A 21,994-nucleotide genomic window follows, 5' to 3' on the forward strand; every position below is an offset into this window, starting at 1 on the left:
ACCGAGGTCCTCCTTCCCCAGGCCTTTTCCCTCTGGCTCAGTGTTGCTTGGCTAGGTTCTGGCTTGGTGCCACTCTACCAACAGTGAATCCAATCCTTCTTGGAGGTGATGGTGTATAGGTGTCAGGGCTACTCCCGCTTTCCTGGTGGAAAAGAGGAACTGTGGTGGTGACTGGTGGAAGAATAGGCCTTTGGTTTTTTGTTCTTGCTGGTTGTGGGGTCAAGGATGATGGCGGGCTGAGGGCACTGGGGTCTGAAATCTGCAGTCGCCAGTCAGTGTGGGATGGCCCAGCTTTAGGCCCATGTCCTTCTTGGGGTAGAGGCACAGTGTGCAGAAAGGCCTGGCCCTCTTTGCTTTCCAAACATCTCTCCTGGGTCCATCAGCTGACTTCCTGCCCTAGGGGTGTGGGGCACTTAACAGGGCTGCTAAGGGGAAGGCTAAGATGGCTGATCAAATATTTTAACGTTTTTTTTTTTTGAGATGGAGTCTCACTCTGTCACCCAGGCTGGAGTGCAGTGATGAGATCTCAGTTCATTGCAATCTCCGCCTCCCGGGTTCAAGCAATTCTCCTGCCTCTGCCTCCTGAGTAGCTGGGACTATAAGCGCACACCACCACGCTCGGCTAATTTTTGTATTTTTAGTAGAGACGGGGTTTCATCATCTTGGCCAGGCTGGTCTCAAACTCCTGACCTCAGGTGATCTGTCTGCCTCGGCTTCTCAAAGTGCTGGGATTACAGGTGTGGGCCACCGTGCCCGGCTGACTCTTGTCTTAACTATGGAGCCAACACTGGTTCCCTAGTACAACAGAGATGCTTCCTGTTCCTCCTGGAGCACTCAGTAACCATCTGCTGCATGGGGGAAGTGACAGAGCAGGGCTGAGCTATTTCACTTGCTCCATTCCTTAAAAGGTCTTAAATAAGTCCCTTTTGGTATAATCCATTCAAAGTCAGCCTGGGTGTCCAGCTGCTCCACTGCACAAGCACGAGACAGGTGTGTTAGTTCATGCATCTGGGAAACAAATGCCCGTGCCCCAGGAGGCTGCACTCGGGGGTCATACCTCCTGGGAAGCAGCAAGCTTGCCCTGGAAAGGCACCATGCCGAAAACAGCTTCACATAAGCAGGGTGATCTAAAATGTCACCACCCACCAGGGAAACTGGCAACAATGGGATTCCAATGAGTCAGGCTCTGCCCTTCTTCCACGGTGGGGGTGTGGGCATAAAGGGTCTAACTGCTAGATCTCCCTCCCCACAGGGAGAAGAGCTGGGGGAGGCAGGAGAGCCAGGAGGGGGCTGTCACTCAGCAGCTGCTAATTTCTATTCATTAGAACTTTACAAGATGAGAACTGAGGTGACGCCCATGTGTGGGCCTTTGGTGGGAAGGCTGGGGAGGGAGTCAGGCATCTCCTGGGTCTGCTGTAGGGTGTGGTGCTGTGTGGGCTGCAGCCCTGTGAACCTTGTACTCCTAGACTTGAGATCTATGCCAGAGAGGAAGGTGGCTTTGCGGGGGTGGGGTAGGGGGAGGGAGAGCTGAGCAAAAGGCCCCATAATAGCTTAGGGTCACTGATGTGCACCAACCACAGCTGGGGTATCAGCTTGGGACCTTTCCTGGGCCCAGCCTGTTGGGGCCATGAACGAAAGCTTCTGAATGGGTGCTGCCAGGCTCACACAGTAAACATGTCACCCATGTGCTCTGCACTGGTGGTGTGGAGGAGTGGGTTAAGGCAAGAGGGTTGGAGGTGGGCAGACCCCATTCAGACCCTGGCAACAACCCTTGTCAGCTGCGCGTGACCACACGGCAAGTGACTTAACCTCTCCAAGCCTCAGCTTCATCTTCTATGAAACAGGGCTAATGAGACCTTTGTTATGGAGCTACTGTGAGGGCTAAATGACTAAAATGTGGCAGGTATTAAGGACAGTCCCTGTCCCTGGTCCAGGGTCAGGACTTGTAAGTGGGAGCTATGACATCACCAGCGAGATCAACTGATGGGGCTCTGGGCTCAGGAAGGCTGACTAGCTTGGCGGGCCCCTGCTCTCCAAGGCAGCCAGGTGTGCCAGAGAGGAATGCGGGTGGGCCCTGAGATGGCCGCCAGAGGGGCAGGGAGCACGTTAGTTCACACCAGGTGGGACACGCCATGCTGAAACCAGGCCGGGTGCCACCTACTGCACTAGTCGCTCTCAGGCCGGTAGAGGTACCGCATCATCAGGCTGTCCACCTCCTTCTTGCGCTTCTTCTCCTCCTTCTTCGACGGCCGGTGCGTCCGCCCGGCCTCTTCACTTTCTGCAGTTGGGCCCTTCTTCACACTGGAGCGGCTGTGGCTGGACACGGTCGAGCCGCTGGACGACGACGAGGAGGACTCAGACTCTGTTTTCTTTCTCCTAGACTTGGACTTCTTGCTCTTCCGAGAGCGCCCCTTCTTCCGCCTCTTGTGCTCCGAGGAAGCTTCAGAGCTGGAGCTGGAGCTGGAGCTGGAGCTGGAGCTGGAGCTGCTCCTTCTGCTCCTGCGTCTTCGCGGGCTCCGGCTCTTCCTGCCGCTGTGGGACCGGGACACATCAGCAGCGGAGGCGGAGCGGCGGATGCTGGCAGCTCGCTCTGGGGGGTCCAGGTGGGCGCTCCGGGCACTCTGGATGCTCTTCCTGTCATCCTCCTCAGAGTCGGGCTCCAGGCTGCTCCGTTGGAATGGAACAGGCTTGTAGCTCAAGACCTCGTTGATGGCAGCCTCCAGGTCTGGGTCCAGGTACGAGTGACGGCCGACGGGGCGGACGCTGGAGCTGGGAGGCTCGTCCATGGCCGAGGCCGAGCTGCGTGGCCGCGGTGGCACCGACAGACTGCGGGCCAGCGACGGGTGGCTGTACTGCGAGCAGGTCTCACTCAAGGCCACGCTGGCGCCGTCGTCCCACTCGTCCAGGCAGCTCTGGCCCAGGGACAGGCGGGAATCGGGGCTCTCCCGGCCTAGGCCCGAGGCCCGGCTCAGGGAAGGGCTGAGCGTCCGGGACAGGCTGTCGAGCCGGGAGGCGCTGCGGCGGGAACTGGGCGAGCCCGACAGCGAGAAGCTCAGGGAGGAGCCGGCCCTGTCCTCACCAGAGCCCCGCCGCGTGGCCGAGGAGGCCCGGCTGACGGGTGCAGAGACCGGGGAGGCCCGGCTGAAGTCGGAGCCCCACCGCTTCCGGCCCGAGCGCCCCCCGGCCCCGGAGAGGACGGAGCTCCGCTCCTCCTCCGGCTCCTCGGACTTCCTGTCCGGGCCTGGCTCCTCCCTGGGGCCCACACGGGCCTTCCGCGGGGGCCTCTCGGGGGAGGCAGCCCGCTCGCTCAGGGAGGTGAAGAGTGAATCTGCATCCCCGGTGCCCCCGATGGAGTCCTTCAGGGTGAGCCGCTTCCGATAGCTCAGGGAGCTCACCACCGAGGCCGGCCTCTCCTCCACCCCTGGGGCCTCCTTAGAGAGGCTGCAGAGGGCCGTTCCAGGGAGGATGTGAGAAGCAGCCATGGATGATGGCAGCAGGGAGGGAGGGAGGTTGAGAGAGAGAGAGAGGAACAAGCATTAAACCCAGAGAATAAAGACACAGGGGGAGGGAGGCTAAAGGAGGAGAAAACGGCAGCCCTGGCAAAGTGGTGGTGAGAGTGTCGGAGGAAATGAAGCAAAATAATTTGCGTCAGTGAAAATAGCTTCATGGAGAATGTCATGTAAATTAGACTATTGTTCTATTTCATCACTTTTCCCCCTCTAAACGTTTAGTTCAATTTATTTCATTGTCAACTACCTGGAGCCTCGTGCCACGCCGTGGTGAACCACGGCATTGGGGCGGGGAAGCCGGCATTATCTGCAATAACAAAATGTTGTTTGGCCGAATAAATTAAACCAATTAGAGGGGGCTGCTGTGTGCTTCTGATGAGGGGCCAGGCTTGGGGAAGGGGCCTCAGGGGAGCTGGAGAAGGGAGGGAGGGACGTTACTTTTTGTACCCAGTCTACCTGCTGTCTCTGGGAGGGGATGGGGAGAGGTGTGCCCTGGAGGATCAGGATGGGCTTGGGTTGTTGGGAGGATTCTACGTTGTGGGAGGGGAGTAGGGATGTGGCTTTAGGAGGGGAGGGGGCTGAGGGCTGTTCTTTCTCCCTACTGCCACACTGGTCCGTAGGAAAGGGATAGGGAAGGGGAAGCTCTGGATTCCAGGGGTGTCTGTCTATGTGATCAGAGGACTATGACTGGCTAGAAAACAGGGAGCCTGTTCCCCTGGTGGCTATTAGGTAGAAAGACATGGGGGCAGTGAAGAGATTAGAGGAAGGAGGGAACGGGCAGAGAAAGACAAATGTGCCTGTAGCTGGGACAAGAATCAGTGGAACTGGTGCCTCTTCTGCTGCTTTTCATGGTAAGATGTCAGAGATCCAGAGCTGGCCAGAGCTGTGGGATCAAGAGTGTCCTGTGCTCCATCCCAGTCTTGATTCCAGGAGTCTGAACTATTAGGAAGTTTGATCAACATTTGTTGAATAAGTGGAGGTGACATTAAACCTACACCAAACCAAGGCCTGGAGCCTAATGGGAAAACATTACCTGAGAAAAATAAGGGAGCTGCAGCCCTGGATAAGAAGAAACTAAGCCTCTTCCTGTGCTCATGCACATGCCAGAAGCACACCTGGGCTGTTTTCACAGACGCCAGGCAAGAGACGCAGGCCTGCCCTCATGGGATCCAGGCGCTGCTCGTCCATTCCTGGTGGCATGAGATGGCTTTTCCTCCCAGCTCAAGACCACATGCTCACCTGGAACTCTTCAAGCTGCCATCATCAGAAGCTGCCTTGGAAGGTCCCTTGTTTTTTGACAACCAGGACTTGACCCCGTCAACCCGGTCCTCCAGCTCCGAATCCACATCTGAGTCTCCCTCACTGTAGGGATAAGGAACAGAAAGGTAGGCAAGGCCAGGAAAGGGATGGGTACCTGCTGCCCAGGCAGAGAGCAGAAAGGGGTACAGGGGGTGTCATGGGCGGGGGGTTGTGGGCGGCATGCGCGTGAGTTGGGGGGAGAATGAAATGAGAGAGATTAGAGCACACCATTCACAAGGAGCCTGTCGCCACTCAGCAGCCACACTGTGACAGCCACCAAGAAGAACCTGAGGAGCATGGAGGCAGCTCCCATGCCAGTTATCTGTGACAGGCCCCTGTTCAGCTGACCAACCCAAGGAGAATTACCGAAAGACCATCCACTCATCAATTACACCTAAATGGCTCTGAGCTAAGAAGAGGAGCCCTGGGTCCTTTGGTGACTCCTTGAGGACTACTCTGCTGTTTCTTGTCTTCCACTCCTCAAATTGTGGCTATAGCTGCTGTCATTTTCCATGCCTTTGTTACAAGAGCTGGGCTGTCGGCCACAGAGCAGAAGGCAAGAGTTTCATAGGATTTGGAGTTAGCTTGAAGCTGGAGGTCTCCTTAGCAGATGGCAGCACCAACCCGGGCTCTAGATTAAGGAGGCCCAGGCCATATCCCAGATCCACCCTGTGGCTTCTCTGGCTCTTAAGAAACAGGGAAAGCAAAAGGAGAGGCATCGGCATTTCCAGAGGGACTAGCAATAGTTTCAGCATCTAAATTGTCCCTGGAGACCCAGCTGGGCTCAGAAAGTCCCAGCCCAGAGCCCTGTCGCTCAAGGTCTCCTCTTGCCTTGTCAGGTAGCCCCCAGCCCTTGCTCAAAAGTGCTTCATCTGGCAGAGCTGACCTTAGCACTTACAGGAAAGCCCAAAGGAGCCAAATTTTGAGGCTGAAGTCATGGTCACCCTCCTCATGAAGCAGCTGGGCTTGGAGACAGCTTCTGGGTAAGATTGCTTCTAAAATTCTGCAGAATGTCTGCTCACCAAGTTCCCCTGCTACGGATAGGCTAGGGTTTCTCCTTGATATAAATTTCCTTTCCTCTGTGTCAACAGGAATGGCTCCATTCCTGAATTATGTTGTTAAATAGCCACACAGGCACGTGCACACACACACACACAGGGACACACAAAACCACCAGATTGTTCTGGGGACCAGGAGAAAGCCCAACTCATGGGGAGGGGAATAAAGAGGCATATTTTATGGGCTTCCGTCAAATACAGAATTATAACAAAGACGAGGCTGGCTGATGCCCCAGGTAAACAGGAGTTTAGCAGACAGCCTCAAAACTGCTAATGCAAGCCCTGTGCCTGTCCGAGCCTGGCAGATTTACTGTGGTGCATGGGCCCCATGGAACACCAGTACCACCTGATTTATACACCCGTGCAAAAAACCTCCCTCTCTAGCTTCAGAGCCTATAATTTATCATGCCGTTCATAACCATATTGATTGCTTTTAGAAAGGAGGTGCTGTATGCATCGCAAAATCTATGTCTACATGTTAAAAGCGTTTCTGTATAAATCTCCCTTAATACTGTGCTGTTTACTGCTTTCATTAAGGTTATGGCAATAACAACTGTATCTCTAAGTAAATCGAAACATTATTTTTCTGCCCGCCTTAGTGCGCTGGGCTCAATAACTTGGAGCTGGGGCCCAGAGCTGTTGAGGAAGGAGCCACACCACCTCTCTGCCATCAGCGGGAACCTGGTTAGTGCTGCACGTCCCCATGCGTCTATGTGAGCGCACACCGGTGTGCATGTGTGTGCATGCGTGGTGTGCCTGTGTGTGTGCGTGCCTGGCAGTAGTTTAGAATATGATCTTAAATGCGCATTTTATCAGCCCCTTGAAGCTCTTACCGCCCAAGGATGGCAGGGTTGAAACACACAGGGGACGAACAGTTGTGGGCCCAGAATACGAATTCTCCTCCTTACATTCAGAGTAGTGGATGGGTTGCAAAGCTGGCCTACCTGCCCTTGCCTTCCTTTTAGTTGCAAGCATCTAGAAGATGTTCTTTTCCTTAAATAATCAGGCCCATAAACAAACTCCAGGGGCAGGCAGGCTCAGGGGGCAGTTGAAATTTTAAATGGTCGGAATTAAACCTTGCGTCAAATACAATTTATGTCCGGGCTCATGTGCTATTAGTTAACTGGGAGCTGAATCGTGGGGGAACAAACAAACGGAGACAGAACGGCGGGGGATATTAATTGTGTGTGACAACCAGGCTCCAGCGGCCCTCTATCACTGTTACACACTATTACATTTATCATTAGCTCTCACCGAGTCCTGTGTGCTGCCACCAGCCCATCTTGGCCAGGGAGGGGGCCCACCAGGCAAGAGAGAGTGGGGGAAGAAACCCAATGCCACGCTAGAAAAACAGCCTCCAAAAAACAACCCTGTCGAACTTGATGGAGGATCAGCCCGCTCTGCCTGAAGGCCTGCGCATCTGCATTTGCTGTCTAGTTCCCACCCAGAAAGAGGGAAAAGAGAGGGGTGGATTTCCTGGGCTTCCCGCCACCTGACAGACAGCACCAGCACACACGCTGCCAGGGCCTCCCTCTGCCCACGGTGCCGCAGGGAGTAAAGTAAACACATCTGGCTGTGTTCCCTTCCCTCGCCACAGCAGAGCAGCCCATGATTAGCTGCCTGAATGCTTTCTCCAAACAAGAAACTGGGAGATGCCCCTCACCTTCCACCCTTGTCTGCCAAGAGAAGGTGCCGAACCTTTAAAGATGAAACATACCCGCTTCTTTCAGGCAGCTCAGGCTCCCAAGGAGCCCAAGGATGTGGACAGATCCAGCCCAAACAGACTTTCTCCCAGACAAATAGGCCAGGGAGATGGCCACACTTGGTTTTTGAGGGAGGAACGTGCAGGAGCTCAGGAAGGTAGACTTCTCAAATAGGCTGTGCCTTCCTTTCTGCAGGAGCCCCCCATCCTGCCTACCAAGGGTGCCCAGGCCAGCCCCAGCCTTCCAGGGAGCGCACCTCATTGCCCACTCCCAGCCTCCCCCGAGGACAGAGTCAGAGTGTTAGTGTTAGAGACCAGCGAGGCGTGAGTGTGGGGAGGCTGTGTCCACATGCGGCGTGCAGCGGCCCCAGGGTATGAGCCAGTGTTAGGGGTGGTTAGACACCCTCGAGGACAGGCAGAGAGCACATGCGCTCCAGTCCTCACAGTTTATTCTTTCTTTTCTGATACTTTGTCACCATATCCTGCAAACTGGAAATAGAGAGACAAGGGTGGGCAAGGGGTCCAGAGGAAACAGACGAAATGAATGGGCAACTCAAGGTGGACTCCTTAGCTGAGGACCTCTCTTCCCTCGGCAAGAGCCAGCTCTGGTTGGCTGAGACCAGGTAGGGGGATGCGTGATAGTGCTGTCCTCAGAACCTGATCTGGGCTGTCCCTGGCATCTCTTCTCTGCCCCAATGCAGCAGGCTCTCTGTGCTGCCCCGGACTTGCCTGCAGGAGGGGCCCCAGCCCTGAGGTGGGAAGGGTGCAGGTCTAGGGTGTGCCTAGTGAAACCTTGGGAGCTTCTCCAAGGCTGGCACCACCCCGCACTGCCGGCCTTCCTTCCTTGTGACTTTCTCATCCACCTAAGACTACAAATCTCTCTTTCTCTCCAAACCATTCCCTGGGTGGGTTTTATGAGAAAATCTCTGGCATAGTAACAAGGCATCACAGCCTTTAAATCTCTGCTCTCCCCAGAGTGGGGCAGACGCCATCGGAAATGCAGCTAAACGGGGGAATAACTCATCTTGAGCGGGCAGAGCAGGAGGGCCTGGTCCCAGGGAGGGGCGATTGGGTGGGGGGCCCCACTCAGAGTGTACCTGTCTCACCCTCTGGCCCTGCAGGACAGGCTGTGCTGGGGTCTGGCAGTAAAGGGAGGGTGGGTTGGTGGCTCGGTCATGGGGAGGCAGAGGTTGCAACTGTTCTACCTGGTGGCCTGGTTCCAGAGGCGGTCAAGAGGGCCTCTGTTCTGGCTGCAGATGCCCCAGAGGCCACCCCTCACCTGTTGATGAGGTCCTCATTCTCATCACTCTCCATCTCGTCCTCAATGGCGGCCTGCAGGTCCCCGATGCGCTTGAATGCCAGCTTTAGGTCGGCCTGGAGGCTCTGGTTAGCAGCCTCCAAGCTTTCCAGATCCATTTCCTAGGAGGGAGGGGGCAGCCCAGTTTGCAGGAGGGCTAGCCTCTCCTCCAGATGCCCAGAAGAAGCCTGCTTTGAGTCCCTCCCAGCCATGGGGGCGCTACCTGAGGGCTGACACAGGCTTCCAGAGCCTTTTCCGCTCTGGTGCTGCTGGGCTGTGGGGGCCTGAGGGAGCCTCCAGTGCCACTGGCTCCCTGGTCTACCCTCTTGATATCCTCCTCCTCCCTCCCATTCTCTGACTCATCTGAATTCTTTGCAGCCTATCCCCAACCAGGCCAAAGCGAGACATACACTCAGCAGCTACTCAGTGGGCTGCCACATGGGGCCCGTGGGGGACAGGGGGCATTACCAGTTCATGCTTCTTGCGGCTCGCCTCAGCCTCCTTCCTCGCAAGCTCGCCCATCTCCTCCTTGGTGTCCCGGAGCTGCCTCTGTAGCCGCTTGTTCTGCTCCTTCTCCCGGTTCTCGGCTGCAATGCGCTGATCCCGCTCCTCGGTCAGCTTCTCCATGTTTTCCTTGAGCCGGCTGGCCAGGCTCTGGACAGGCAGGTGGGAAGAAAGACACAGCAGGTAGGCCCGTCAGCCAGGCAGAGGGAGGGTGTGGCAGAGCTCTGCTCTGGGTCAGGAGGCCTGGGTCAGAGCTCTGGCTCCACCATTCATTGGCTACCTGGGCTAGCAATCCTGAGGCTTCCCTTGCTTTTCTGTAAAATGGGGGGAGAATAACACCTGCCCCCCAGGGTTATTACCTTATTCTGAGGATGAATAAGGTAATGAATGTGAATGCACTTTGAAAGATGAAAGGTGCTATTATCATCATTACTACACCAAGACTGAGGGAGTGTTCTGGGTACAGCCTAGTGGGCCTGTCCGTATTGACATGGCATGTAGAGTCCTCTGAGGTCAGTAGGGCTTCCCACAGGGACTCTGAACCCAGAGGCCCCAAATGCTAGATCCTGTGCTCAGAGCTAAATGGCTTTACTGGAGTTCTGGATTAGGAGAGACTAAACAATCATCAGATTCCAAGCAGAGAGCATCTTTCTAAGCCTAATAAATCTCCCACCAGGTAGTGGGATGCGGAGCAAGAAATGACCTGGAGAGAGGGGTTGAATGTGAGCAAAGAATCCTGCATCTGCTTGTAACCCTGGTTCTACCTCTGACTGGGCCTCTAGCCTCTATGTCCCTAAAATAACAGAGCCAGGCTGCAGGATTGGGCCATTCATGTTTAATATCCTATGGGTCTAAACCACAAAACTCTCTGAGCAGAAGGGAACCTGAGAGATAGAGGTGCAGAAAGGGACTAGGCTCAAGAGAAAAGGAGACAGATCCTGTGGGCCTGCCCTGTGTCCATCAGACCAATGGCCTCTCTGTCTCTTGATAGCTCTGTGACCTTGGGTAACCCTTCCTGTATGTAAAATAGGGATCAAAATATTATTAGCCAGCCTGGGGTTGGTGTGGGCAGTAAATAAACTCTTAAGTTTCCCCCAACTCTCTCCAGCTCTCCTGAGGACTGTGACCCTACCTTGGGAGGGTCAGTTGTGCTCTCTTCCTGTCTCCAGGTTATTAATGCCCTCTAGATGCCCACCTGTTTCCATCCCTACCTTAAGTGCCTGCTCCATGGACTGGGAGTTGATGAAGGAGGTGGTAGGGCTGCCCCTCATCAACCACACTCATCAACACAGGGCCCAGGCAGAACCGAAGGTGTGGAGACAAATGCTTAAAAACTCAAGAACTTAAAAATAAGGTGAGACGGGTGTAAACCCAGGAGAGAATCCTTTCTGCCTCTCTCTTGCTATCTGCTCTGCCAGAGATGGAAGGTGCTGGCCCATGCTGGCTTTGGAGACCAAAAGAAAAAGGATTGGTCCAGCATGGTGGCTCACGCCTGTAATCTCAGCACTTTGGGAGCCTGAGGCAGGTGGATTGCTTGAGCCCAGGAGTTTGAGACCAGCCAGGAAAACATGGTGAAACCCCATCTCTACAAAAAATACAAAAATTTGCTGGGTATGGTGGCATGTGCCTGTAGTCCCGGCTACTTAGGAGGCTGGGATGGGAAGACTGCTTGAGCCTGGGAGGTGGAGATTGCAGTGAGCTGATGTTATACCACTGCACTCCAGCCTGGGTGAGAGTGAGACCTTGTCTCAAAAAAAAAAAAAAAAAAAAAGAAAAGAAAAAGGATTGAATTTGGAATATGGAAACTCCAGTTGGGAGGAAAGAGGATAAAAAGATAGAGAAAAGGTGAACAAAAAAGGAGAAGGATTAAAGGAAAGAGAGAGAAAAATAGGGTCTGGCTTGGTGACTCATGCCTGTAATCCCAGCACTTTGGGAGGCTGAGGCAGGCGGATTGCTTGAGCCTAGGAGTTCGAGACCAGCCTGGAGAACAAGCAAAACCCTGTCTCTACAAAAAATACAAAAATTAGCCAGGCATGGTGGCACATGCCCGTGGTCCCAGCTACACAGAAGGCTGAGGCAGGAGGATGGGAGGATTGATTGCTAGAGCCCAGGAGGTCGAGGCTACAGTAAGCCATGATCATATCACTGCACTAGAGACTGACTGGGCAACAGAGCGAGACACTGTCTCAAACAAAAAAAAATAGTATGAACTTTATAATAAGGGGTGAGGAGAATGGGATGAGAAGAGGGTGAGAAAGAGAAATAAGATTGGGAAGAGGAAAAAATATGAAGGGAGAAGAAAGAATAGGGCCATAATCAAGAAAAAGGAAGACAGAGAGAAAAAGCAGAGACAGGAGGGCAGGAAGAAGTGAGGAAGAAAGGGAATAAAGCAGGGAAGGGCAGAGGAGAGAGGAAGCTCCAGTCTGCACAGAAGTGGCACCATCCGCTGCATATTTATGACCCTGCCAGAGAGCCGGTTGAGGGGAACAGGCGGGGGGAGCTCGTGGTGGAGGAAAATATGAAGACGAAGAGCTAAGCTGCTCTGGTCCCTTGGCAGAAAGCAAGCACGGAAACAGAATGTAAAGCAGGCCGGCTCCACGGTACCCAGAGAGCAGGCCAGGCAGAGTGAGAGAGAAGCACCCGCCCGTCAGCTGGCCTGGCAGTGAGGCACAAGCCTCTGAGGAGTGTCCAGGGATTTGCCCAGCCCTGCTGAGCATGCGTGGCTCCAGCGCTGGGGCAGCTCTGCCCGGCTTGGTGCGGCCTGAGAGAAGTGGGAACCCACCTCCAGCCGTTTCACTTGCGTCCTTTCAAACTCCAGGCGTGTCTCCAGCTCCCGTATCTTGGCTTCCTGCCTGCTCACCAGGGACTTGTCCACCATGGACTGCTCCAGGAACTCCACCTGGCTCTGGAGGGCTTGCAGCTAGAGGTCAGGGGCAGGAAGAGAAGAAAGAGCTGAGCCCAGAAAGGGAGGAGGCTGCATCTGGGGCAGGCAATATCACCATGGTGACCAGAAGGCAAAGGGAGGGAGGGATGCACTGGGGAGGAAAGAGAATGGGGCCCCAAGCCAGAGGCCTCCCCCATCTGCCCCAGCGCTTGGCACAGATCTTGCCCTTCGGAGAGAAAGGAGAAAGCTAAGGACCGGAGAGGGAATAGAGATGGGAAGTGAGGCAGCTGAAGCCCAAATGTCTGCTATGGTGACATGGCTCCAAGCCTAGCTCTTGCTCCTAGCTTACTCTGCTCTGTGGATTACTGATAGCAGAGAAAAGCACCTTCTAAATTGTGAACTTGGGGGTTCCTCCCACATGTAGTAACCCTGGCACCCTCTCTCTCCTGAGGGAGCCCCTGGTCCTCACCTTCTCCTGCAGCTCTTGCTTCTCTTTGTTGGCCTCTTCTAGCTGAGCCTGGAGATCATTTATCTGAGCCAGGTCCCGAGAAGCCTGGGAAAGGGGTGAGAGCATCAGAAGCAGGATCCCCCATAAACATCCAGCTAGCTCAGCCCAGCTGGAACACCAGGGGACCCAGGTTCCTGCACCGTCACCTCCCAAAACAAGTGGCTGTGTGGGAGACCCATGAGGAAGACCAGAAGGATGGTGACGGTGCAGAGTGTGAGGGGCACTCCCGGCAGGGGTACCTGAGCCACGGCGGCCTTGTGCTTCTTCATCAGCTCGTTCATGTCTTCCTGATCCTCCTCCAGCCGGTTCTGTATCTCATTCTTCTCACGCTGAAGGCGGCTCAGCTGCTCCTCCAGCTGGACAGAGGCAAAGGCAGATCAGAGGGCCTCAAGCCCGGTGTGCCTGTGGGCTCCAGGTGGCAAGTCCAAGCCTCCTCCTGTGCCACCTCCAATGGCGGGGGCATAGAAGAGATGATGATAATGGGCTAAGCCTGCCCACTGGAGTGGGTCCTAGGACCAGTGACTCTCAGGGAGCTGCCTGCCCTGCTCTGGGCCAGGGAGATGAGGTAAAGGGCTGTGTGCAGTGTAGGCAGACCCTGGGCCTCTGAGCTGAATGACAGCTGCTTCCTGGCAGCTCTTTTGAGGCTAATGAGAAGGCAGAAAAGGTCTGCCCAGAACAAATGACCCATCATCCTGGCACTATCAGTCCAGGCCCTGACCTGCATGTACTCTGCCCTCTTCAGGCCCCAGGGAAGGACCCCTTAAATCTGTGAAGGTCTCCTGGCTTAGATTGTCATTTCCCTTGGGACTGCCCACTCCCTGGGCATCCAGCCTCCACAGCCAGTCCCCTCCTTGGGGGAGGGGAAGAGAGAGCCAACAGCAGCTTCAGGAAATGAATGAATCTATTAGCCTGTAATTCCAACCAAAATGACTGTGTTGGCTCCTTCTCTGCCCCATCCATCTTGTTACTGGGCTGTGGGGAGCTGGGGAAGCCTCCGCCAAGAAATTTATTAACTCAGATTTAAATAAAATGGTAATTTTATAACAGCCTTTTTTAACACAATTAAGGAATTTGAATTACTCACCTGAAAACTGCTGAGGAGCACAAATGTCACGGGGATAAATCATGCCTGTGAGATTGGCATCTCTCAGCAGCCAGGTGACTAGCTCAGGGGCCACGAAGCCACCAGCCCAGCCTAGCCTCCTCCCCTGTCCCATTCCCTGCCCAAGGAGGTATTGGTGGCCGCATCCCAGTAATGAATTCTCTGCCGATGGATGGGCCGTGGGAGAGGTGGGGAATTAAAAGGGAGGCATTAAATAAGAGCTGTAATTAGCTGCCGCTTGGGCTTGTCAGTGGGCTGGGCAGGGGGAAGGGGAGGGAAGCCGAGCCATCCTGTCCTGTTATCGGTGCTTCTGCTAATCTCTAGGCACCTGTTTACATCCCTCAGCCACATTAGCTGCCTTTATTTATGGTGTTGGGGCCTGCGGCCAAGCTCCTGCAGGCAGGTGGTTAAACAGGGAGATGGGCCTTTGCTGGCTCCCTCTTCCACCGGTTCCTCCCTGAGGCCTCTGCTCAGAGTGGGGAGATGCAGAGGAGGGGAGGCCTGCTCTTCCTGCAGCAAGTCCTGGTGTGGAGGGACCTATCTGGGGTGAAGGGAGCCACAGTCGCAGCTCTATTTTGCCTCAGCCCCCTGAGCCCTGCCCCAGGCACCCTGGTCCCTCACCGCAGTCTTGGCTTTGGCGATGTCATCAATCTGCAGGTGCAGGTCTTCGATCTCCACTTCCATTGCTTTCCGTGCTTTCACAGCTGCTGCACAGGTGAACTCTGACTCCTCCAGCTGGAGACAGACCACCCCCACCCCAGGGAGAGATGTCAGCCATTCCCTGGGCACAGGAGGGCTGTGCAGAGAAAAGGGAGCCCAGATGCCCTCCTCCTCCTCCTCCTCCATTCACTTCAGACCCCAGGGCCATGGGTGTGTGGTGGTGCATGCATGGACATCTCCTCCTGTCACAGGGCTGGTGGGGCACCAGGCCCCATCCATACCACCCCGGTCTGGGTGGTGAGACAGTAGACACACACAGAGCCTGGGGAGTCTGGCTGCTACATGTGGCTCCCCTCTTTCCTGTCACTTTCCTTCCCAAGGACTCAAGAGCCACTGAGAGGAGCAAGAGAGAGAAAGAGAATGGAAAAGGTAAGCTCTGCTGCGCCAGTGCTCTCTAGATACCTGGTTCTTGAGCTGGGCGATCTCCCGCTTGCTGGGAGCACTGTTCTTCAGGTGGTCCAGCATGAGCTGGGCATCCGCGAGCAGGGCCTTGGTGCGCTTCAGGTCCTTCCGCAGCCGCTTCTCTGACTCAAAGTCCCGCCGGTTCACCTGGGTGGCACCAGCAGTTGGGGTTCTGGGCACCAGCACACGGCCTCCTCCTGTCTTCCCCAACCCCCTCCTCACCACATCCTCATTATCAGCATCCCCATAAGGATCCTGGAAGAGCCAGGATCATGCTAACCAAGGAGAAAGGCCTGGGTGTGCCAACATATGGTGATGCCCCATTCCATGAGGGATGACGATGGGCTCTTTGGAGCACCCCCATTCCACTGGCAGCTCTGTTCCCAGCTCCCCATTCCTAGGATCCCCACCCATCAGGCTGCATGGGCAGGCAGCCGGCCAGGCTTGGCAGGTGGAGCGTCCCCTGACCTGGTCGCTGAGGGTGGCGAGCTTGCCCTCCAGCTCCCGCTTCTCTCGCAGCACCTTCTGCTTGTCCTCATACTCTTCCTCCAGCTGCACTTCCATCTGTTTTAACTGGAGTACCGTGGGGACAGAGACCCATCCGTCCCTTTAGTGCCTGGTGCCAAGCAGGCCCCTTCTGTTCTGGGTCCCCCACTCCAGGAAAACAGTGGGGCAGACCTGAGCACAATGATATTGATGGAGGAGTCAGAACCTAAATTCCAGGTTTCTAGGGTTTCAAAGCAGCCTGGGAGGGACGAGGAGGGATGGCAGGCCACATGTGGTGGCTACCTGAGCCAGAGTAGGAGACATCGCTGCCCAGTGGAGACCTGTCCGGCCAGGCTAGCTGACTGCAGGCAGCACCAGCGCAGCACAGCAGGGCCATGGGGGGCTGCCCCTGGCACAGAAAGCAGGGAGCATTAGTTCCTCAGGGTCTCAAGTTTCTCTACAGACTCTGAGCCAATACCTCCCTGCCAATGCCAGGATCCAGAGAGGCACTTCCTGGCCCAGAATGACAAAGGAAGACAATGTGGCTGAGGCAGGGAGACAGAAAAGCCCCTGACTAAAAAGCAGTGATGGGAACAGGCAGTTACGCTGGACAGGTAAGTACCCAGATACCTTACCTTCTTCTGACATGACTGCCGGGCCTCCTCCACCTCCTCATCCCGACTCTCCATCTCCTTAGAATGGGTCTGTCTCATCCGCTCCATCTCCATCTCCAGACGCAACTTGGCCTGGAGGTAGTGGAGTAGGGTCTGGGTTCCCTCCTCAGTAGCGCCCACCCGCTCCCCACCTGTGCATGACTCGCTAGGCTCAGGGGTCGAGAACGTCCTGCCAACCAGTTCTCTTTGCCGGCACCTTGCTCCCATGGCAACAGCTTCTCTAGAGCAGCTGAACTCCCTTACTAGAGGTCTAGCATAGGCCCAGAGAGAGGCAGCTGGAGTGGGGACAGCCCTGCAGCTTCTCCGTCTGCCTGCAGGCTCTAGCTCCCTGAACTAACTTGGTGGCTTGGTGGCAGGCTGGGTGGGCCTGTGGCCCTCGGCTGCCATGCATCCTGAGCCCCTCCCTACTAGAGCTCCATCAGATTTGTTTTTGTGGAAAGCTCCACGAGCACTTAATTGTCTTCACACTGTGGCTGGCACAGATGAGGTGCTCACTCCACATTTTGTGAGTAGGTGAGCGAGTGAACACTGGAATGAATAGGGGCGGGATCCTCTGGCCCGTGCCTGGGTCTGGCTGTGGGGATGGTGGCGGCCCCACTGCACCTCACCCCTCCCTTGGCCAAGCCCTCCTGTACCTGCTCCAGCATCTGAATGGTCCCTGCCTGCTCATCCAGCTCCTCTTCCTGATCCTTGACCTTCGCCTCTAGGTCCCGGAGCTGTTTCTTGACCTTGGCCAGAGAGGCCTCATCCTTGGACTCTTGGGAAGAAATGTCCTGGAGCTCCGCCTCTAGGGAGACAACCTTCTGGGTGAACCCTGCAATGTCCATGTCTTTTTCCTGGAGCAAAAGAGATGAGGCGGGTGCAGGGCTGGCCCCAGATTGCGAGGGGGACAGGGCACAGATGGTGGGTGGCCCTACCCACCTCCAGTTGCTGCTTCAGGCTGAAAGCCTCAGCGAGGAGCATGTCCTTCTCCCGCTGCAGCTTCTCCCGCTGCAGCTTCTCCCGCTGGGCCTCCTCGTGCGCCTGCGAGAGCTCACTGTCAAACCTGTGAGGGAGCGTGGTGTCTCCATCAGATGGGGGAAGAGCCGGGGTCCCCCGCACAGAGACTGTCAGGAGGTCGTGCCATGGACAGGACCCAAGCAGGGGTGGGGGAACCCATGCAGCCCTAACGTGGGGCCAGTGGTGAGGTAGGGGTGACATCTAGAGGTGGCAGGTCAGGCCACTGAGGCACTATTGAGCAACCGGGTTTGGGATGGGGAGCACTCAAATAGGTGAGCCCTTCACCAAGTAGGCCTAGGAGAGACCCATAGACTGCTTCCAGGCAGGGGAACAGGCCCCCTCAAGAGTTAAGTCTCTACATTCTCCATTTCAACACATCAAAGAATGAGGGACCCATGCGAGGGCTGGGTGGGAAGAAGGTAGAGATGAGCACCCTGCTTCTACTAACTCACTTTCCACAATTCAGTTTGGCAACTGTAAGGGCGGCAACCAGCTCCTTGCCCCTGCCTCTGGGCACCAGCCTTTGGCCAGGACCACACACCCCAGCGGTGCTGGCAGGACACCACCAGGAAACCCCACACTGGGTTCAGAGCTGGCATTCCCACTGTGCCCAGCTGGCCACATGCCTCGATGGGCACACAGGGGGGCCTCTTTCTTCACTCCTCCACTTCCCAGCCTTCCATTTCCTGCTAAATATGGAGCAAATTGCTGAAATTCCTCTTAACACCTTCCCTGAATAGCTAATTAGGTTCCTGTGGAAATTGAACAGCTCCCCTTACCCCAACCCCACATCAAAAAAAAAAAAAAAAAAAAAAACCCCGGGCAGCCAAAACCTAATAAGTTGCCCAGTGGAAAGCATGGCAGCACAGTAACTAGGCTGAGCTGGTATTACCATCGGGGGCTCAGAAGGGGGATTGAGCTAAGGGTGCCAGCCCTTGGGTAAAGGGGTGGGTAGGGGCAGAGATGAGAACGAGGAAAGTGGTGGTCATGGTATTGGGTGGGAGGAATGGAAAACCTTCCTATTTTCCCAGCTGGGGAGATGGTGGGGGTTCAGGAGGCCAGGGGTAACCCAGGGTCACTGGAAAGGCTCTGTTCTGCCATCTTCACTCCCAGGGTCCTAGGTGTGGGGATGCCCCTTCACAAAGGCAACCGGTGCCTCTGCTGAGAAACCCTTCCCCTGCAGAGGAGAAACGGGCACTGTTCCCACTCCCTGGGGTGCCCTGCTGTTCCTAGGGTGTGTGGGTTCCTCAGTGCTGCTAATAAAGGCGTCCCATCCTCATTCCCAGCCCAGGAAATTAATTTAGATTGGATTTTCTCCTGTGAGGGCCACCCCCCTCCTTTGTATCATTACCATAATGAGATGGAAGTGGCACGGTAGTTTAATGACATTAGTCAGGAGAGTGTGTTTGTATAGCTAAGGCAAGTGAGGGAGAGGCAGAGCTGGGGGCCAGGGGCAGGGACGCAGCGGTTCCTGCATGGGTCCTGGTTGATGCCCTTCCTGGCACGGGGTGACAGGCACATGGTGCAGGGAGCACCTCCAAGAGCTGAGGCCTGGGCAGGCCTTCAGTGGGGACACAGCCTGAGTGTACCCTGGAGGTCAGGAGGGGGCCCCTTCATGTTCCAAGATGAATGATGAGGCAGGCAAGACCCCTGGACAAATTCAGATCCTTCCTTTTTTCCTCTCTGGAGGGCAAGGAGGCTGTCCTGGCTTTGGTTGCTCCAGAAGGTTCTCTGGGCCCAGGGCAGGGGCCCACCCACCTCCTCTGCTTCTTCTCCAACTCGTGGTTGCGGACCTGCTGGCCCTCCAGGTGCAGCTTGGTGTCCTGCAGCTCAGCCGTCAGCCGCTGGCACTTCTTCTTGAGCTGCTGCAGAGCCCGCTGGCTCTCCTCACTATCTGCCTGCAGGTCCCCAAGCTAGGGACCAAGATGGGGTGCACAGTCAGTGGCCACGGAGAGGCCCAGAAGCATTGGCGGAGAAGGCGAGGAGGGAGGTGGGTGAGTGAGGGGAAGACCCAGGGGTGCAGGAGGAAGTTGGGTCTCTCAGGGAACTGAAGAAGCTCTGATGATAGCTTGCTCCTGATTGCTCCTGCATGGAGAAGCTAACATGCCAGCCTCCCCGATCCATCCCAGGCCAAGCCTGCCTGGCCCCAGCATTCACTGGACCAACACAAGGCACCAGTCCCCTCCTGGCTCTCCCACGTACAGGCCTCGGCTCCTCCCCGGCCTCACCCGCCGCTCCAGCTGCCTCTTGTTCTGCTGCTCCACTTCCAGCTTGTCCTCAAACTCCTGCTGGAGCCTCTTCTTGGTGAAGTCCACCTCCCGCACAGCCCGCTCATACTTCAGCCGCCACTCACCACCTGTGGGGTTGAGGCAGACAAGGGAGGATGAGGGTGCTGAGAGTCCACATAAGGGGCAGTGGGGAAGGAGGATGGCGGGGAGGGGCAGCAGGAAGAGTCAGCCGAGGCTCAGAACGCTCTCTGCAATGATGGCTTCCTTCCAAGGCAGAAAGAGCCACTAGCCAGGAGAAGACCAGAGTGGGAGATGGGGCTGCATGTGCTGTCCCCTTGCCAGGGACTGCTGGGACCATGGCCTTCAGTCTTTGTCATGACCGTGGCTGTTTCAGCTCTACATAACAATCCCCTCCATTTACTGGCATCTCTGCCTCCTCATCTATTTCTTTCACTTTAGTCTCATAACAGCCCTATAGAGGGGAGACAGGCCTGGATAAGGGGCATGACCATCCAGAGGTAGGCAACAGGCCTCGCATCACAAGCCACTGCTAAGCTCCTTGGGCCTCGGGCCCACCTGCATCATCGTCATCCACTTCCCCGTTGATCTCCGCTGCCCGGATGAGACGGGCCTCCATCACCTCCATTTCCATCACCTCCATCTGCTTCTTCAGTGCATCGTACTGGGTCTGCAAAAGACGGCATTATGGGGTGTGCCATTTCGCCCCCTCATACCTACTCCCCAAACCACACAGACCATGGTCACATGCTTACCCAGGACAGACAGGGATGCTGGGCTAGGGGTGAAGATGTCAAGTGTCTTTGGGGGGAGCTGATGGGCACTAGGGTGTGACAGTCACCAGCCTGCCATCCTCACCTGGGCCCTGCTCTCACCTGCAGCTCCTTCATCTCCTTCTCAGCCCGGAGCCTCTCCGCCGTCTCCGTGTCCAGCAGCTGGGAGGCAGACTCTCCTGTGTTACGCTCATCCGTCAGCTCCGATGTCAGCTCGGAGATCTGGGGTTGGGGAGTCACCACCAGTTGAAGTGCCTGCCTCACTCAGCCAAAACACCCAAGAGAGCGGGGCTGGGTCTCCCTGAGGCCATGGCCAGTCTGTGTGGTGCCGGGAGTCACTCACCCGGGTCTCCAGCCGGTCACTATTGAGCCGCAGCTCGTTCCGCTCCTTCTCCACTTTCTCGAGCTTGCTCCGCAGCTGCTGAATCTCCTCCTAGGGTGAACCGAAGAGGGCAGAATGAGCCAAAGGCACTGCGAGGGGCCGGGGCCCTGGGTCTGCACCCCTATAGTGAACAAAGCTGATGATGCTTGGGCCAGGACATCATGGGGGAGGCATGTACCCAAGAGCAGAGCCACAGCCTCCCAGGGATCCTGTCCCTAGACCCTTCCCACTAAGCTGGGGATGTCCAAGATTTGATCATAAGAGGCTGCCCAGGGGCTCAGCCAGCGCCCCAGAGGGACATCTTCTGTTTGATGGGCACAGTTCAAGGATGCCAGCTCTCTGGACTAAATGAAGAAGCACTTAGAAGCCCAAGATAAACTGGCAAGGCTCTTCCCTCCCAGAGACTTGCCCTCCCAGGCTGTCACATACGTCTTTGTTCCGGATCTGCTCCTCTGACAGCTGTACTTCGATGAGGGGCCTCACTGTGGTAAAGAGCTTCCACCAGGGCCAATCCTTCACCCCTTTGTTCTTCCTGATGTTCTTCTGTACACAGCGAATGGCCAGGTCCTGGATCTGCAGGTGAGGTGGGGGCAGCACACAGGGGAGCTCTCAGTCACCCTGGCCAAGCTTGGCCCAGAGTCCTCCCCATCACCAGCACAGGCCCCCAGGGCTGCTCCTCTGGTACGCTGACCCCCAGTCAGATACCTTCCATGCTCCCCCCTTGCCCCAGGCTCCCTCCTTCCCTCAGAGGGTGGGCAGCGCAGACCCCAACCCTGAGAGCACTGCGCTGGGCACTAGCCACTCCGCTGCCATTAGGAATCATTTCATCTGCTTTATTTGCTGCCTGATTATTTCCAGCACCCTGGCCTAGCTGTGCTATAAAACCTAATCTTGCTGAAACACAAGAGGCGGCAGTGCTGGCTGTTTTATGGACTTGCTAATAAGAAAAGGAGTCGCTGACACAGCTCCTTAATCTTCGTGGAGCAGCCTATGATCCAGAACCCACCTTTGCCTCGGCCCCGCTTCCCCCTACCCCTCAACAAAGCCCTCCAACCAGGCCCTGTCACTGGGCACACCAGCATACTTGCTGGCACCAGGGAGCTGCCTGTTTCCCACCCTGGCCCAGGGCATGGTGCCCTGGGAGATTCCTGCCTCTTCTCCCCCTTATAGTCTCTACCCCAGGAACTTGGCTGTGCCCATCTAGGCTGGGAGGGGGAGGGGATGTCCCTAGAGCAGCACCTTTCTCTTCTTGAAGTGCTGGCGGGCCAGGTAGCCCCTGCAGGCTGCTTGGAACAGGGTTAGGTTCCTGCTGGTTTGTTCATCCCGCTGCTCCTCTAGCCGTGCCAAGGTGCCCACCCGGAAGAAAACCTGTGGAAGAGCAGGCTAGGTGAAGGCAGGAGAGGGGACCGGCCCAGCAGAGGAAAGGGAGGGAAGGCGGGGAGCTGGAGA

General features: G+C 56.1%; 1 protein-coding gene across 16 annotated transcripts in view; it reads right to left on the reverse strand.

Moving 5' to 3' along the window:
- The window catches only part of MYO18A (myosin XVIIIA), a 104,309-nt gene that overhangs the window by 4,047 nt on the left and 78,268 nt on the right, over positions 1-21,994 (reverse strand). For 10 of the 16 annotated variants that reach the window (XM_017542149.2, XM_037743312.1, XM_017542148.2 and 7 more), the window contains 21 exons: positions 21,785-21,913; positions 20,975-21,118; positions 20,507-20,596; positions 20,266-20,385; positions 19,949-20,060; positions 19,373-19,500; positions 18,903-19,057; positions 17,067-17,190; positions 16,781-16,981; positions 16,107-16,217; positions 15,454-15,558; positions 14,986-15,132; positions 14,485-14,598; positions 13,001-13,117; positions 12,723-12,806; positions 12,152-12,289; positions 9,334-9,519; positions 8,848-8,987; positions 8,013-8,057; positions 4,749-4,871; positions 2,162-3,441 (listed from right to left, as the gene is read on the reverse strand). In XM_017542149.2, the coding sequence (XP_017397638.1) occupies positions 2,166-3,441; positions 4,749-4,871; positions 8,013-8,057; positions 8,848-8,987; positions 9,334-9,519; positions 12,152-12,289; positions 12,723-12,806; positions 13,001-13,117; positions 14,485-14,598; positions 14,986-15,132; positions 15,454-15,558; positions 16,107-16,217; positions 16,781-16,981; positions 17,067-17,190; positions 18,903-19,057; positions 19,373-19,500; positions 19,949-20,060; positions 20,266-20,385; positions 20,507-20,596; positions 20,975-21,118; positions 21,785-21,913 (3,789 nt within the window). In that variant the 3' untranslated portion in view covers positions 2,162-2,165. The remainder of the gene's footprint in view (positions 1-2,161; positions 3,442-4,748; positions 4,872-8,012; positions 8,058-8,847; positions 8,988-9,333; positions 9,520-12,151; positions 12,290-12,722; positions 12,807-13,000; positions 13,118-14,484; positions 14,599-14,985; positions 15,133-15,453; positions 15,559-16,106; positions 16,218-16,780; positions 16,982-17,066; positions 17,191-18,902; positions 19,058-19,372; positions 19,501-19,948; positions 20,061-20,265; positions 20,386-20,506; positions 20,597-20,974; positions 21,119-21,784; positions 21,914-21,994) is intronic. The other 6 variants (XM_017542158.2, XM_017542157.2, XM_017542159.2 and 3 more) reach the window with 3 other exon arrangements.

This window comes from Cebus imitator, unplaced genomic scaffold (genome assembly GCF_001604975.1).
Source record: "Cebus imitator isolate Cc_AM_T3 unplaced genomic scaffold, Cebus_imitator-1.0 Scaffold140, whole genome shotgun sequence".
NCBI lineage: Eukaryota > Metazoa > Chordata > Mammalia > Primates > Cebidae > Cebus > Cebus imitator.